Raw genomic sequence first — 18,852 nt, forward strand, 5'->3', positions numbered from 1 at the left:
CCCCAGGTCCTCTGCAGTACTGCAGCCTAGCCAGTCATTCCCTAGTCTGTATTTGTGCATACCATTACTCTGTCCCACGTACAGGACTTTGCATTTGCCCTTCTCAAATTTCTTTTGGTTCTGGATTCTTCTGGATTGAGCTATACTCCTCAATGATGATATTCCAGTCATGGTTGTTATCCTGTTAAGTCTCATGTATCTGTAATGCCAATTAAATCTGCATTTTCTCTACAGATTATGAGCTCCAGTTCCTCCTGCTTGTTCCTCGTACTAGTTGCATGTGAAGACAGGCACTGAAGATGTTTTTGGGCTGCCCTGTTGTTGTTAAAATGTGCATACTTTTGAGCCCTGTAATAGTTTCCCATCCTGTTTCCAGAATTAAACTCCCTCTCCTGGTTTTCTTTCCATCAGCCTGATCGAGAATTAACAAGAGGATTTTATTAGCTTCCACCACAAAGCCTCCTTCTAGACATGGAAACTATTCAATACCAAGAAAAGAGATTCTGAAATGAAACTCAATTTTTAGAATCAGACTCTGATACTCTTATTTATGTTAATTAGCACCTTACTTGGCTATAGACCCATTGTAGTCACAGGGGCTATATCTATGGAATATTAATCCATGGGGAGAACATTTTACAGATCATAAAGCCAGTTCGGATACACTTGCCTTACAGGCTGTATACGAGGCCACAGAATTTTACCAAGTGACTTCCACATACAGAATTGATATCACTTGTTCGTAGATAAATTACCTCGTATTAAACCACTCGCTGTTCTAACGAGTCCATCTTACCCTGCAATGTGGATTGTTTGTATAAGTGTCAGGTCTTTATAATTATTTACTTATGCCAATTCTTGTGTCATCTTCACACTTAATCAGCAATTTGATATTTTCTTTCTGGATATAAAATAAAAAATATATTGCTGTGGATCTCTATGACAAATGCCTCTCCTGGACGACTAGTCATCATTTCTTATTGAGATCTAACAGTTAGTCACTTATTACATGTTTCTCCTCTGCACTGGCACCAGCCTCTAGTTTCGTAAAGAAAATCCTCCCAGGTCATATAACAGTTCTTAACCCAAAGGAAAGCTTGCTAATGTTTTCATATTTACATATCTGTTCAGAATTGTTAGCTCTACTTTAAATTTAAAATAACCAATTCCAACCAATCTGTCTGCATGATTTAAGGCACATATTTAAAGGGACACTAAGCTATTTTAATGAGTCAAAAGTTGTTTCATGCTTACTCTTTTCTCTGACATTGATACCGACTTTTTGCATTATACAGCTTCTTTTTCCTGGTTGCAGAGAGAGAGAGACAGACAGACAGAAACAGAGAGAGAGAGAGTGAATGAGTGAGTGTGTGTGTGTGTGTGTGTGTGTGAGTGAGTGTGCGCGCGCGTATGCATGTGCTTATATGTACGTACCCACACTCACACCCACAGACATATATATTAGGGTTGTGTGACCCTTCAGTCCACGATTCAATTTGGTTTAGATCTGGCCTAATTCAAATCAGAACCCTCCAAATCAATTCAGAGAGATTCAAGGAAATTTGGAGATTGAGACATAGACACAGCTTTAAATGTTTTTTTCTACATACCTCTAGGCAGCAAACAGCTCATGAATGAGGCATTGCCGGGGTGCACAGAGTGACCTGGAAGCAGACCAGAAGTACTTCCAGTCCATTTCTGGGTTCACCACCGAGCATGCGGAGGGCCCCCTGCACTCCAGTGGGATGCTCCATTCACCCCAGCATCACAGCGTTTGTGAGCCACGCCTGCTACCCCAAGGTATGTAGAAAAAACTTTTAAAGCTGTGTCTATGTCCGAATCACTGATTCTCTGAATCAGCGTCAAATCTTCAGATTTGGATTTGGCGAAATCGAATCAGGGACAGTGATCCAAATCAACGAATCGAATCACTGTCCCTGATTCAGGCCAAATCTGAATCAAATAGGCCCACTTTGCACACCCTGACAGATATTAATTTTCTGCTCTTGTGTGAAAGATCTATACAAACAAGGGAAAGAAACCATCTGATTATTCAGGGTGAAACAATGAACATAGCTAAACAGGCAGTACTGACAGATGTGCAAAGACAACAAACTAGCAAAGTAGAGACACTTTTTTCTAATCTTTTTATACTACTCGTTGCCTATAAAAACAGTAACCCCCCCAAAAAAGGCAAAATAAGCAATTGCTTCAGAAAAATTTTATAAATGCTAATATACATAGCAGTTTAAACACATGCTCTCACCCACTCGGCCTTCAGACAACTCAAACATGTTATACAAACCTGTTCTGGTGCATACAGTATTATATTCACTGCGACTGGCCTATAATGGGAATATTGATTATTTACCCAAAGCATATAATCTATAAGAATCACTACCACATCTTTTTCTCTATTCCTAAGGAATAAAATGAATCTCAGAGCCTGACGCATTTATCATTGTGAGGCTAAGCTTGTTATCTAGCCAGGTTCACTCTATAGTTCTTTGAACTGCTAGGATAGGAGCATGTCATATGAAACGCACGAAGGACTAACAAGTTCACTCCAGTATGCATCAAAAGGGTATAAAATATGACAACTAGTACTCCTTAAGAATAAGTTACTGTTGCATTCAGAGGACTACAATTTTAACGGTTATGAATGCTGTGTGAGCCTTTAGCTAAGATTTTGTAACTTATTTCATAAGCTATTTAAATAGAAACCAATTTTTCTGGCTTCTTTGATATACCACCCGAAATCAAAATGGTTCCTCAGTTTTACTTTGGTTTATATTTTTTTTTTCTCTAGATGTGGATTAATGGATAAAATAATAAACAACTGCTGAAGCAGGATTATATATTGGTTAGCACACAAGAATGGAAATTAAGATCCTTCAACTACCTGGCTCTACCATTAATTTTCTGTGTAGGCTTGAGCAAGCCAATAAAGAAACAGTTCTGCCTTTGGATACATCATTACAACTATCTTTGAAGTGAGTTTGTTTCACTGACAAAGTGAATGTACAAGAAAGCTCACTGATTTCCAAAAGTTATAAATATTGGCCATTAGCTGATCTCTATACTTGCAATCTTTGAGGCATTTCTGATGGTATGCACAAAAAATATACACAACTGTAATGATACTTGTTTATTCAGTGCCTCAGCTGCTGCTAGGGTCTATATTGATTCCTTCAGCTGACTGCCTCATGTTTCCTACCAGCAAAATGGGTCAAATTCTCTCCACAGTGGTCTTTAAAGCATAAGGGCAGCCGGTATCATCATAAGAAAGATCTTACCATGCGTTTCAGAATTCCCCATTACATAATTGGAAACAACCAGTATATTTCAAAGCACCAGAACGTTAAGTACATCGATTGCAACTAGCTCAAAGAACTATTTTTTAACAAGTTGAAATCTTTGGATGAAAGGTGGCATAAAAGTATTAGTATCATCACCATACTCGTCTCCATGGAATATTTCCATCTGAGCCACGTAAGGATCTCTCTGCTAATCCACTCCCCTGGAGGCATTTCAAACTACTAATCTGGATGAATAACACCATTCCTGCTCAGTTACATTCACTGACTGATAACCCTGCATTCTCTGGGAAGGATTATCTGTTTCTAGAATCCTCTGTGCAGAAGTTTCAAAGTCCTTTCTGAATCTGCACTGACTTCAAATCACTTTGGATCAATCACAAAGTTTGTCTGAAAATTTAATTTTCATAGTAATCCTAGATAGTAATCCTACCCACTTGCCATGTTTTTTCTTTTTATATTTTCCATGAACAGTTCAACTAGTGCTTTTGGATGGCATTGCAATGCCTGTGTCTAGAGCTGATACTAATTGTCAACCCAATGCAGTCTCCTAATGCAGAGGTTGTCAACCGCAGGTACGTGCACCCCTGGGGGTACTTGGGAAGGCTCCGGGGTACGCAGAGAGTGATGCAGAGAAGCGGGGGGCAGGTATGCCAGCACTTTACACTGTTTATGCTGCCAGCACTTTTATTTTCTCTGGTGCCACACACTGCTGGCACTTCCAATTTTGTGGGGACCCCGTTTGCTCATCAACCAGCCTCTGGGGGACTCTCCTCTTCTCAACTGTACATCAACCAAAAAAGGTTGAAAACCCCTGTCCTAATGCATAAGAAAGTCTTAAAAGGTAGCATCATATATCTTCATCTCTTCTGCATGTGTGTTATGAGCATAAATCCTTGTGTGGGATATCCATTCTAGTATGGCTCCAATTAGCAGCTTCTGGTGAAATACTTTGACAACTGTTATAAAACGGAAATATAATAACATAATAAAGATTTAAGAAAGTTAACAGTACACTGACCAGGCTCTCAGTTCCTTTAGCTGAGCAGTAACAAAACTACAATCCTCTTCAGAACTTATACAAAGGAGGCTCTCAGGTCAATACAATGGTAAATGTATTTTTAAATTCCAACAAGGGAGAAAAATCCAGTTTCCCAGCTGGAATTCTTCATTCAGCCAACTACACAACCCATTTTCTTTGGACATGACATTTAAAATAGAACCTACCCACCCTGGAATTTATGACAGCAGTCATTGGGTAGCTAACACTTGTTAATTATATCTATACAATGGCAGGATTAATGATTTTCCCACCCTATTTCAACTTGAGAATGAATTCATAACTTATATCCGCATTCAAAAGATCGCCAATTACTGCTGTCAGTAACTATTTCACACAGGAGGTTTGTTAAAGCTAAGTGTCTGAACTCAATTAGTATATCAATTAATTTTGCTGTACTTGATCTATAAATTATTGAAAAAATGCATGTAGCTACTGTGGGGAAGTATAACTAAGTCCGCTCCCCATAAACAAAATAAGCAGCAGACTGTGAGCCTCTTTGCTTTCTCATCAGATAAAATCAAAATTTATTTCACTGGATTACAACATGCATTTCAATCACCTCCTAGCTAAAGAGATAAATCAAACTAAAACACACTGTGAAAACTTGGAATATCTCCCCATTATGATGACACTTTAATTGCTTTATTAGCAGATTATAATTTGAACACATTCACCTGTTTTTTCTTTGTTTACAGCACCCATCATCTGTAACATGAAAATTAGACTGATCTTAACACAGACCATTGCTATGCTACTCACATTCCTCTATTACTATTGACTCTGGTTGTTTTGTACTTTTACAAGAGTGCAAATAAATTTAATAAAATTCAGTTAACGGCTGTTAACATGTTCCAGTCATAAAAAACAGATGTTACTTTAAATTGGCCTTCTAATCTGTAAAAGCAGCATTGAGAATGAATGCGTATTGTATGTCTCTGTGTCTTCCGTCTCAGATTTGCTCATCTTGCTGATTTAGGTGCGTCCATTCCATATTCCAAAGTTATTGAGGCAATTAGGAATCTAAAGGCTAGGACCTAGCCAGATTTTAGACACCTCCGTCCAAAACTGACTCAAAACAGCACCTGCTCAGCAGTCATCTAACCCTGGATGTACTGCTCTGTTCTTTTTATGGGCCTATACAAAACAGCCCCAGAGTGAGAAGGAGCCTAGCGGCTAATATGTCCAAGGTCCCTTGAAAGGCATGTTCTGAGCCTGTCTCACGTGCATCAGCAGAAGCATGCCCTCTATAAATACATTGACTGTACCATAAAAGATGTGTTGCACTGCCACTACAACCAACTTTGCCATAAAGGAAAGGAGTGAGCCTGTTTCCATCCCCAAAAGGGACAAATTAGGTGCCTAAATTCAGGAAACGGTTCAGGAGCATAAGCTCTGACATCACATAGGAACCTAAGTCAGGGCTGCAGGGAAGCACCTAAACTCCAGGGAGAGGTGGTATGGGGGATATACCTGTCTATTCAGTTTTTCTTATTGGTTATGTAGCAGGCTTGCTTTTCGGAACTTGGGTTGAGTCCCAGGCTTGAAATCTTGCTGTTTTGATTGGTGGAGCTCATCCACCAATCAAGAGGCAGCAAGAGGAGTTCAGTCTTGCCCCTTTCCTGAGGGGAGGGGGAGAGGAGTCCCCCCTCCTCCTCCCCAGACCTGATTGAAGACTGCAACACACAGGACCGTAAGACTTCAGGGGAAGAGCCCTTGAGAGTATAAAAGGAGCTGCATGCCCAGCATGGGGTGAGCATATCCAGGAGAAGAGAGAAGAGCGGGGCTTAGAAGAAATGAAGAGAGCTGCTCAGCAGAGTGAAGCAGTAGCCCAGAAGCACCTCTCAAGATTTCCATCAGCAGGAAACAGTGGATGGCTCCAGCAGCTAGGCTCTCAGTGTGCAGCGTGGCACACAACATCTAGACCCAGGGAGGTGCCTGAGGCAGCTTGGGTCTGCAACCTCTGGCATGCGGCCAGAGACACGTTGCACAGGATGGTGCATGGAGTAGGACCTTTGGACCACTTGGGCAGCTCAGGTCCTCAACCCCCAGAACGAGGCTGGGAGCTCGGTGCAGGAGGTGCTGCAGGGAGGGCCCAGGAGCGGACCGAGCCTGGTGTTGCACAAGGCAGCCCAGGCCTCCAACCCAGAGCAAAAGGTTGAGTCCAGAGAGCCAGACAGTGATTAGGCTACTGAGCCAGCCGACAGGGCTGAGCCAGAGGCTCCAAAAGCCCTGCGTAGAGGAGCCCTGTTCCAGGGGACAGCAACCCCCCTGAAGCCCACTGCAGGCGAGAGAGCAGCCTGGCGCAGAGGACAAGGACTTCTTGCTGCCTCCTAATTGCTGGGAGACGTGAGTTGCAGGGAAAAGAGGATTCCCACAGGGGAGGGGGAGCCCCCCCGCCCCCCCCGGTTAGTTATGGGCTCCTGAAAGGGGAGATCCCACTGAGATGGCCCCCCTAAAGTTACCAACTTCTTTGTAGGGCTTGGGAAAAGCCCAAGGGAAATGGGCTTTCCCCTCAGGTTTGAGTTTATCTTTGGGGTTCTTGCACCGTAAGTGGTGGGATGTCGTGCCTTATATTTTGTGAACTCTCATGTTGTAAATTAATAGATGAGTAGAGTCCTAGGGGTCTGCTGGGACCCCCTCTTGCTATTATTTCACTGGTTGTTTATCTGTATTTATTTGTGGGTTATTTATTGTTCACCCATACTTATCTATAGTTTATCTGTTCGCTGTCTATGTTCATTTTGGGGTTTATCTGTTTCAGATCAGATACTTACCTGTATCTGGAGCACTGGCATACGGTTTTATGGCATTTACCCAGAAGGCATTGTTTATGTTATTTGTTTAGCTATCCTATAAATATAAATAAATAAATATGCATACACACACACACACATAGTACATATGTTTATAACAATGTTTCTTTTCCTTGTGATAAGTTAATGTAAATAAATATGTATATAGTTAAGTCCCCTGACTGTCCTGACCTGGTTCCAGAAGGACAGGGGGAAACTGAGCCGTCTGCAGTTCCCCCACAGCACATCTGTCAGCTAACAATCTCCTTCAATTCGAGAAGGAGAGTATATACCCGAGTTACCTGGGCTACAACTAGTTTAGACATTCCTTCCCCATGACCATCCCACCCTTTGTGGGATGCTTAGGAACTGGAATCCCAGTCTCCAACCCTTGTATAATGAGTTTAGGATCCAACTGTTGGAGCTAGACACCTACAGGAAAATGTGATTAAAATATTTCCCCCCCAAATCAGGGCAAAATAAGGCCTGCGGGACAGATCCAGCCTGCAGAGGGGCTTTGTCTGGCCTGTGGTGGGCCCTTCAGTCCCATCTGGCCCTGGCACTGTCCAGCCATAGCGCGTCTTGCTGCCCCCTGGGTACACAGTGGGGCTGGGCCTTCGCGGCTGGACTGCCTTTCTAGGCAAACGAGATGGCAGCAGCTTCTTCCACCTGTTGCCGCTGCAGACCCAAACCACAGCCCTGACCTAGCCCCACCCCATGCCTGCTCTGGACTCACCTGCGCAGTGGCAGTAACAGCGCCAGCCAGGCAGAAATTATTGCTTAGAGTGGGGGAAAAGCAGCCCCTTCACCACACCACTGCTGGGCGCTTCCTGCTGCAGCTTCCTGGAGCCCATACCTGGGCTGCCCTGCAGCTCCAGAGCCATGACTGCCTCCTCCAGGCTGCCTTGCAGGGCAGCAGTAGCAGCACGGAAGAGCCCCAGGGCAGCCTGGGCAAGGGCTCCAGGTGGCTGTAGCAGTGAATGCCTGGCAGTGACAAGGGAGGAGTGATGCTTTTTCCCCCCATGCTAAGCAACAGTTTCTGCCTGACCATCACTGCCGCGGCTGCTGTTTAGTGTGAACAGGCAACTCCAGAGCAGGCACAAGGCAGGCTGGGTCACGCTGTGATATGGGTCCCCCCCAGTACCACGGGACTGGGGCCATTGCCAGCAGCAGATGGAAGAAGCTGCCGCTGCCTGGTGGACCTAGGAAGGCAGTCCAGCTGCAGGGCCACCCCACCCTGCAGCGTGCCCAGGGGGCAGCAGGACACAACATGGGTGGGCGGTGCAGTGCGGTGCGGTGCAGGCTGGGGTTGGGTCTGTGGTGTGGGTTCTGGACCAGGCATGGGGTGGGCTAGGGCTGCACACTGTTGGCAGTGACAGGGAGGTGCTGCAGGGCGCATGGGCTCTGGGCTTTTGCAAGTTGGGGGCAGAGGCAGATTCTGGCCAGCTCAGGGGAGTGCACATGGGGGGCTCCCATGCACACACCACCATGCCTACAAGCCCTCACCCACAAGCCCCACAACTACACCCTTCCCCCCCAAACGCACCCACATGCCTCTGGGGGAAGGAGACCCACTCACTGCTACATGCACATACCCCACCACACACACACCTGCACACCCCATGCACACCCCACACCCCCAGACTCTTCCAGCACCCTCCCACTCCACACACCCCATACCCATCCACATACATACTTATACCCCCCACACGCACCCCATACCCCCCCACATCCACACACACATTCACAAATGCATACCCACCCACCCATACCCTCCATATGCCCCGCAAAATATTAGTAAGACTTCATTTTGAGCTATTATGCAATCACCTCTATATACACAATGCAAACACACACAAATCAGGACAAAAACATTGTTTTAAATAAAAATAAAATATGTTATGGTGGATGTTTGATTTTTAGTACATAACTTGTTTTTTTCCCACTTTCAAGATGGCAAATCCCCTTCCCAAACAGAGTACTTCCAAGGCAAAGGGAGGGACTTCTGGTGGCAAAGGTCAGGGATTATGGGGCAGGCCCTCCAGTCCCAAGATGGTGGCCAGGTTTGGGGCACCTGTCAAGGGTTGGGGCTACCCTTGCAGCCCTCAACAGCTTGTCAAAAGTCGTTAAGTGGCCCTACCAGTCAAAATAACTGGCCCTAGCCCACCCCTGCCCTAGACTCAAGAACCGTGATGAGTCATGGGAGATGGACAAATAGAAATTGTTTCAAAAGTCTTAAATAACAAATAAAACTTAAGCCCAAACAAAATTCCTACACTATCCAAAGCCTTGGATATCTAGCTCCAAATTCAGAACTTGTATCCAAATTTGGTGATTTGCCTCCGCTCTTAATTAAGCCTTTCATTTACATTGCCTAGAAAAAGTTAATTTCCACAAGGAGTTTTCCACATCAATTATCAACATGGATGCCTCACCCATGCAATCTAGTGTTATTAAGTCATCTGTACTTTCAAGGGGCTGAAGTAAATATTTCATATTTGATTCATAATCCATAAATATTTATACAACAACATTTCTCCTTGTATTACAAGGCCACCAGTGCTTTGCACTTTTAGCAAGTATGGCTCATAAAACCTTCTTAATCTCTAACTCAAGGCTAGTAGCACTTGAGACTTATCCACTTCTTAGATAAGTCAATCAAAATCTGCAATGACAAAAACAGCTGGCTTCTAAACAGTACAATATCAATCATTAATAATATCCCATACTCTCATTGAAGGGTGCCCAATTAGTAGGGAAATGACCAACACCATATGTAAAAAGTCCCTCAGATGGTGCTTTCAGAATCCCCTAACTGGGAATTTCAGGCAATTTGCTTTTAATCAGCCATGTAAAGTCTCTTTAGGATCCTTTTTTAAATTCCAGCATGTTCTCTCCAGGTAGTTATAACACAGGGATCATCAACAATGCAGCTAGAAGGTATCAACCAAGAATGGCATTGAGATTAGAGCTGGAGGCAAGGGATGGCAGAAACATAATCTTTTCTAATAACAGATGGTACACTGTCAGCTCATGTGATGGAGGGAGGTCAAGGGAGGAAGATCACTGAGCTCAAATTGAAAAAGAAGATTCCTACTTGCTTAGTATCATGACAGTTTATGCAGCAGAGAACCACAGACCAGTCTGATTGAGAAGTGCTTTGCTCTTCACAGTTTGCATAGCCTCTTCCTAAAAGAAGTCCATTCAAACGTCTGACCCATGCTGGTGGCTGGGAATCTGTACAACCTCATCAAGTCCTAGGGGTTTATAGTATTTCGTGGATAAATACTAGCAATGTTTATTCAACAGAAGATGAAAAAGGTACTGTATATTTTTAGCGATCTAATATTATGAATAATTGCAGTACATTGTTTTCTACATCAACATACTCAAATTTGACCTGACACCATCTATATTCTGCTTTTTATAGTCAAGGGTTCATTATCTGCTTTCCTGCCATGAAGAACTTCCACATTGCTTCTGAACACACATTTCCAATATAAACGTAGCGTGGGAATCTCTCTCAAAGGATATTATATTGAATTTCTTGTCCTGAGGTTAACAATAATTTCTCAGTGTTGAATAGAAATTATTTTCCAAATCAATTTTAGAGATAATGGGAAAAGAGCTAAAGACCAGGTAGAAGGTAGCAGTGCTGGGCACCCTGACAACTCACTGCTGGACAGGCCATTAGGGAGCCAGCCACTCTCCTCCCTTCCTCAGAAGAGGGTAGGCAGAAGAGAGTAGGGGGCTGTAGGGTACTGGGGGTCATATTGCACAAATGGAAAATGTGCAGGAGTTAGAAATGGCACTAGAAAACTTCTCTTTCCAGCAAAGTTGCTTTATGAAACAACTAATATTTCATGGCAGAATTACCAGGTTTTTCTCACTAGAAATTACTTGAACTCTCTTTCTGCAGTGCTACAAGGATGTATGTCTCACTAGAAATGTAATGCCTGTCCATGGCATAAGATACTTGCTTGTATCTCTCTCCAGCTGAGCTACAAAAGCCCCATCTAAGCTTTCCAAGTCACTCTCTCCTATTTCTTAATAGCCAATCAAAAAAACAAGATTGCTTCAGAAGGTTAATTTATTTTTTTTTTTCTGTAAGAGTTTAAATATATTTACTTTGATCAACAGTCCACAAAAGTGATGGGAGTGTTTGCATGGCCTTCCATGAGCCTTTCTTTAACCCACTGCCACTGTCATGGCCTGCATACAAGGAGAAGACCAGACGATGTATGCCAAACACTGCATTTTTCCTTTTCCTCTTGGCCGGCCAGTCCCAGAATAGAAGTTTTACCTTTATCATTTTAGAATTTGATAAACAAACCCTAAGAGCCAACCTAGAGCAGAAAAATGATCCTCTGTTTTTTACCTAAATGCAAGTAGAAGAGTTATATAAAAGCATGTGGGAGAAACAGAGGAAGGAGACCCAGGGGGGTTAGCAGATCTGAACAATTCTCAGGACCACTTTACAGTCATTAAGTAATCTGAAGACTTCTTGCTGTAGAGCCCCGGAGGTGTTCATAGCTGTGAAGAACAGAACAAAAATGATAATAAAAAAGGCGGCCACTTTCCCACAAATACCTATGTGAGCTACTGGATTAAATCAAGTATTCAGCCTGGTTTATGTTTCCAGCCAAACTATCCATTTAAATAAGTAAGGTTTTTTGTTGCTTTTGACAGCAAATGACAGTGTCGGCAGCATGGTCTTATGGAGATCACCCCGGACTGAAAGAAATGCAATTAAGTCACTACTCCTGTTTTCGCCAGGGGTCACCACTTTGAGCTTATGACTTTTCCTCTTTCTTTCTCCTTCACCCTTTGACTGTCTAGTCTATTTGTATTATTAACTCTTTAGGTAAGGACTTATCTTTCTGTATTTATGGACGTGAGTGGTTGGAGCCCCTGACATTATTAAAATGTGCCTGGTGCTGCTGCTACTACTACTACTAACCATAACAACCACCAAATTCAAAGTTATGGCTCAAACCACAGTCAATAACAAATTCTGAAGCTGAAGTAGCAAAAGGGCTTCAAACTAGCTCTCCAGGGTATCTCTAATACACTTTTCTACAAGTATGAGCCTAAAATTGATGCTTCACATTTTGTCCAGAAAAATCATCAAAAGTCATTTCTGCCCACTGCAACTGACAGTTCCTCAATTTAAAAGGTCCTAGTTATTTAAAATCTTTAAGTACAGTACTATCATTAGTAGTTACTTTACATGACTTAATGTACATGGATGGAATGGGCAGGTGGTACATCCTCTAATATGCTCAGCAAGATTTTTTTCAAGTGAGAAAGCTCATGAGAAATTACTTTGCTAACCCATAACAATAAATTATACTTCCATTTTTGTGTGCCCCTTATTGTCATTGATAATAACAATTTCCCATGAAAATGTTCATTTTTGATGAAACTCAAGTTTCAATGGCATTTTTTTCCTCTTGAAAAATTTCAGCCAATTCTATAGATGACTATAATATTTCAAAAATTCTTACACTGATGTATCAGGACTGTTAGTAGTACCAGCTCTACACAGGGTTTTTTTTTCTGTATGCAAGTCAAGTAAAAAACGAACCTGTCTCCCTTTTTTCCTTACAGCAATTACAGTATTAACTATCTCCTTACAGCAATTACAGTATTAACTATCTTCACAACAAATTTTGTAGTTTAATCCACACTTATTTTCACTTAAATATTTTCCCTGTTGGATGTCAACAGGAAATATTGTATAACATCTGCATTTCTGAGAAGTCCAAAAAGAAGCAAGGGGGGTCTCACATATTTGTGGTAGGCAAGGTCTGCTCAAACTGTTCATATTATACACACAAAACAAAAATTCAAATAGCAATATATATGTATATGTGTGTGCATACATACACACTTTCTTATAATATGCATTAACATATACATACTTACTTATTATATATAGTATGACTAGTTTGAACAGACCTTGCCTACCACAAAAACATGAGAGCTTACTTACTGCTTTTTTGGATGAGAGCTTACTTTTGCTTTTACTTCTCAGAAATGTGGATGATATTTATATATACAAAACTGCTATTTGAATTCGTGTTTTGTTTTTGAAGTTACGTGCCATTATATTTCATTTGGGAAAAACAGCAATGCAATTACACAAATGGATTATCAATGTAAACTGAGTAACTGTGTTTTTTTTCCTTCTTTTAATTCACCTTACATTTCAAATACCACCTTGCATCAGACACTTTCATTTTTTTTAAACTAATGTTAATCAATTAAGCTGCACCATACTCTTTGAGGCCAAGAAATATTAGTTTCTTATGAAGATTAATAAACTGAGTCACGGTTTAATTCACTGGTTTGGCCAGGACCTGATAGAAAAACTGTGGTAGCACAAAGAAGAAAATCCTGCTGCATGCCTGAATTCCAAACTCATGTTTATTTCCTTTCACTTGTGGATTTTAAATGTACAATTAATTTATTGGAAGGTTGTCTTGACACTGAATAGTTTGTTAGTGCACTATCATGGCTTCTCATTTATACAGCAAAGTTTCAGATTATACTGTGAAAGAGTGTTACCTGCTTTGGAATAGAAGTGCTTGCATGGTCTTTGTTGTAGCACAAATAAACACTGACTCACTAGAGATGTGTTAGCAATGAGATTCATGTAAAGCAAATGCTTATTTCATGGGAATAGTCATTTGATTGGATAACCAAACTCAGGGCTTGGTACAGTCATTACCAAGTCATTACACATAATCTGGAGTAAGTGATTGGAAATCAAACCAAACTCGTAACTGTACAGAAACTTGGGGCACATAATCTGATCTAAAAATGGTAGAACCTGGTCTAAGATAGTCCGAGATCGATGTCCACTCAAACTTATTGGAATTAGGTTAGTTGAGTGCACTGAACTTCTATACCAGATCCCCTAATGAATCATGTTAGGTCACTGTCTGCTGGCATCCCAGGAGCCTTTGTGTCCCCGCTCCCACAGTCCCGCCTCACTGGAAAGCATACTAGCCTTGGCTTGGGCTCAGCTTCTCCGGCTGAGAGCCCAGCCTGCCTCACCCTTGGGCTCTCATAGGATGGAGTCACACGGTGGCTGATGATGGTGCGGGATGGGGTGCTACACCATGTCTTGCAGCTTGGTTAAGCTCCCTGAGTGTGCATCAACTCATGGGGGGCCTGGGGATTCTTGGGTGGGGATACAGGAGCCCACCCAGGGACTCCCATGCCCCCGTGAGCAGGCACAGCACCAGGGAGCAGACCCAGCTGCAGGAAATGGGCACAGGTGCCTCCGCTGCCTGCCTGCTGTTGACAGATGCCGGGAGTGGGAGTAGGTGTGCTCACCTGTGCTCAACAGCCAATCAGGGGTGGCCTGCACACTGGGCTGCGCTCAGCAACCTAAGGCAGCCCAGGGAGCTCACGAGGCATGCTGGGAGGTGTGCAAGACTACCCCCAACCTGCTAGCCTCCGCCAACACAGGCAGCCTTTATGCCCCCCGCCCACTAAAGGGCAAGCATGTGTTCTGTTTGCTCCTGACCTAGCCTATGCTGCTTCCAGAAAACAGCAAGTTTCATCGATTCCACCTCAGGCTTTTTAAACATCTGTACCTAGTTCCAATGATTACAAATGTAACTTCAGGTTGTGCACTTCCTACTCCCTGCCCTTCCCCCCCACACACATTGATAGTCGTTAATGTACCTGGAAAAAATACACATTTTTCCAAATGTCCATCGTGTCACATTGTGCTGACTTAGGACTTATTTGTTGAGTTATACACAGTGTGACACAAGCCAACGGAAAACAAATGAACAAATCAAGTTTCTTCTTACTTTCACCACCAGAATTTTGAATAGCCAATACACTGCCTGAATTTTATACACGGGCTGTCCAAAAAAATTCATTTTACTGTAGTCCTTGCAGCTGGTTGGATATTATCTGAAGCAGTAAGACTTACACATCCAATTTAGAAAATAATTAATTCTGGGGTGTTCTGCTGTTGTACACTTTTCACTCCATTTATTCAGGCCCTTCTCTGTGACAGTGAAAAACTTTTGACTCCTGCTAGAGCACAGAACAGTAAGAGGGGTAAAATCTGTTCATATTCATTTGTAGGGATCGGGTTATTCAGGGTCCAGGAGTATTCAGTCACCATGACTTTGTGAAAATGTTTGTAAATCTTGAAAGTTAAATGAATTGTAAAATGTATTGCTTCTCATCTAAAATTCAATGCCAAGTGATTTACATTACTAATCACACAAAAAAGAAGTCACAGTTTAGAAACAACAGATATGTTTAATTTGCTTGTCCACTCCATTTGGTGAATTTTAGCAAACAACACAGGGATTAGCAGTTATGAATTAAATGCAAACAGCAAATCTGTTTTATTTGGAAGATTTGGAGGAATATTATTTGTAATGAATAATTTGATCAGCTCTGCCAATTTGCCTTGGTAAGAGACTGACCTCTTTAGTCTGATGCCTTCTCTGTTACTTCACAGTCTGAATATATATATTTCAAATAACAGGTTGTTTGTGTTAAATTAATTGTTTTTGTTCGTAAGTTTAGAAGAAACCTCCCAAAAATTGTCATAAAAGTTTCTAACCTTTCTTTTGGCTTTATAAACATAGTTAATGGTGCGTAATGCTTACAAAGACTTTTCAGAAGCCTAAACTGAGACTTGGCAGAAAATGAATTGCAATTAGTATAAAAACCTTGAATCACTGGCTCAGTTTTTGACAGCAGGTCCATTTTATGAACTCTACCTATAAAAACCACTTAATGGAGCTAGTCAGCCATAAGAAGAGGGCCAACCATAAGGAAAAAGTATAGACGTATCATCAAAAAGGTGAATCTCTGTGTCTGGGGAATACATAACACCATATGAAATATATATTTCCAATGCCCTGCAACAGGGAAGCTTACAGAAACTAAAACATGTTTAAGAAAAGCACGGGATAAAGTATAAACGCTGCTGCCCTGATAAAAATGAGGAATACTACCATTTTTTTTTCTGGTTTTTTTCTTTTTGAGAATTTCAAATCAGGCTCTGAGCATAAAGAAAGTGAAACTCATGCTAAATTTTCTTCCCTGTAGAATGCAACAAGCTGCATAGAGTACCACACCAGTTATCACTCAACCAAGTTCATCTTTCATTGAAGAGCTCTTTATTCCAAGTGAGTGCCTGATAACAGGCACTCACATAAGTAGTGCCACTTCTAACACTACTACTCACATACGTCATTTATTCACTACTGTGAGGACCAGCTCCACAATCTGGCCTTGAATATTAAATTATAAATTAATTTAATTATATAATTATACACAACTTATTATATCATATTTAATTAGATAATAAATGATATAATAGAATGCCATTGTTTTCTCCTTCCCTACAGTTACATTTCTTTTTATTATACAGTGAACAGCGCTGGGAGGAACATGTCCCATACCTACTCAGCAATACAGAAAACAAACAACTTCACTTTAATCACAGGATTTCAAATAATCCTGTTGCATCTTATGAAGAGCTATGCTGTTTAGGTCTCCAAGACATTAATAAGTGCACTTAGCTTCTTGTTCATCTCATGATGAAATTTAAATGAAGCATATGTTTTGGCAACAGAAAATATCCAGAAGAATGAAGAAAAGTGTGGCTAAAAGCACTTAGGCCAAATTTTCAAAGGCAAATATGCATATGATTTATTTTGCATAGCCAAACCAACATGGCTTGCATATACAATCGAAACAGAATGATACCACACTCTAATGGTTTGGTGGGTCTCATACATTTAAATGTTCAAAGAACTAGACCCCATGTTCTCCAAGCAGACAGAACTCCAGCTGAGTTTCGAGGTGAGCATTAGAGGTCAAGCATCAGAGGTAGCTAATAGTTTATCTCATGATAAATCAAAGAATAAAGTATGCAAAGATTAAATCAAAGCAAGTTACCTTTCTTTTTTGAGTCTTTCTTTGTGCTGGTTTTAACAGCCACTTGAAGTTCTGTCTCAGTTGACATCCTATATCCTTAGTCCTCTTCACACAGATCCAGTATCTCGGTCAGGCTCATTTAGAATGTCTCTCCAAAAGAATAACTTAGCCCTTTAGATACTATAACCCAGATGGTTCATCTCATTCAATCCTTTCGAGCGCTGTCAAGAAACAAACAAACAAAAAATAATAGTAATTTTTTGAGTTAAAAAAGGGGTGGGGGGGAATGGTATTGTGTTTCATCACCAAAGAAACCTAAAAAGCTTTCTTTATTTCTAGAAGGATAATGTTGCCAGGAGAGTATACAGAAAAGTCAAATACGTGAAAACTAATCATTTTGGTGTCAATTTAAATTTCATCATTGGAAAATAAACTTTGTATTATTTAACTGAGATTATAAACAGAGTTGAAACTGTGAGCTTTAATCGCTGAGTGGCATCTGTACTGTCCTGATCATATACAGAAAAACAGAACTAACGGGCCAGATGCTGATACACTCATATTGAACGGCATCTTACTTCACTGTTTTGTGTAAATGAGAGTCCTCTATCATGAGGTGCTACCACCGTATCTTTTACAGAATATTATAGTTCTTATCACTCAAAGCAATTTTCTGTTCATGATACTCTGCAAACACTTGCTAGCTAAGCCCAGGAGTTTCCATGGGAGATTGCAATGGGACAGCACTACCTGCGTGGGAAGAGAGAATTCAAGTGAAGGAACGTGCGGTGAACTTACACTGTGTCCCCAGCTAGGACTGGCGCATACTGCCCGAGGAATAAACCACAATGAGTCGTGACTCAAGTTCAGCATTTCTTATCCGTTTCCTATTGCTCTGAGGAAAGAGTCAGCCCATTTTCCATAGCCCCTAATTCACCATGTGTGCCTGGCCAGTTGGTGTGCTGATGAGCTTAGATCCCCGCTTCTTGCTCTAGTCATTCCCATTTGCTTATCTCAGTAGCTCTGCCACTCTCAAGCTTCTTCCCGCTGGACTTCCATTGTACAAAAGGACCTGCTGTCACCTAGCAGTAAAGGAAGACAGGATGGCTCTGACCCTGTTACAACAGTCTGTAACACCTCCTGGGGTAAGAGATGCACTAACGACGCTACCTCATTAAGTAAGGCTAGGTGCAGAAAAGCCCAAGGCAAAAAAAATCAATCAAACCTATGTGGATTTCTCCAAGCTGTGTAGATTGGAGCAGGAGCAAACAGAGCACACGTTCACTCTTCAGGGGGACACACACACATGCGCACCCCCCCCAACTGGCTGAGGCCAGCAGGCAGGGGGCCTTTCTGCACACCTTCCATCATGGGCTCTCCTCCAGCCTCACCCCCCTGCCAGCAGCCGGCTGTCAGTCGCACTGGGGGGAAGCCCCACAGCTGTGCTGGGGCCAGGGTCTCCACCCCCCTCAACTAGCTTGGCTGACAGGGGCAGGCAGGGGCCAGGGCTGAGAACCACGCAGAGCTGTCAGAGAAGCCGGGCAGCAGTGGGGGGGAGCAGAGGAAGCCCACTGTGCCTCTCCCGGTGGGCTTGCTTGGGTCTGGCTTGGAGTAGGGATCTCCACTCTCCCCCACTCCCCATTTTGGCTGGCAGCCACATGTGGCCCTCAGTCCTGGCTCCTACCTACCCCCCATCAGCCAAGCTACACAGTGCTGGGGCTAGGACAGGAGGCCCCCTACCGTGCAGGACCGG

The 18,852-nt window shown here is 42.3% G+C and overlaps 1 protein-coding gene across 15 annotated transcripts in view; it reads right to left on the reverse strand.

The window, feature by feature from the left end:
• DAB1 (DAB1, reelin adaptor protein) overlaps window positions 1–18,852 on the reverse strand; it is a 771,943-nt gene that overhangs the window by 194,629 nt on the left and 558,462 nt on the right. For all 15 annotated transcript variants that reach the window (XM_019531498.1, XM_019531499.1, XM_019531509.1 and 12 more), the window contains one exon: window positions 17,121–17,320. In XM_019531498.1, coding sequence (XP_019387043.1) covers window positions 17,121–17,187 — 67 coding nt within the window. In that variant the 5' untranslated portion in view covers window positions 17,188–17,320. The remainder of the gene's footprint in view (window positions 1–17,120; window positions 17,321–18,852) is intronic.

Source organism: Crocodylus porosus, unplaced genomic scaffold, assembly GCF_001723895.1.
Source record: "Crocodylus porosus isolate Cpor-Errol unplaced genomic scaffold, CroPor_comp1, whole genome shotgun sequence".
Lineage (NCBI taxonomy): Eukaryota > Metazoa > Chordata > Crocodylia > Crocodylidae > Crocodylus > Crocodylus porosus.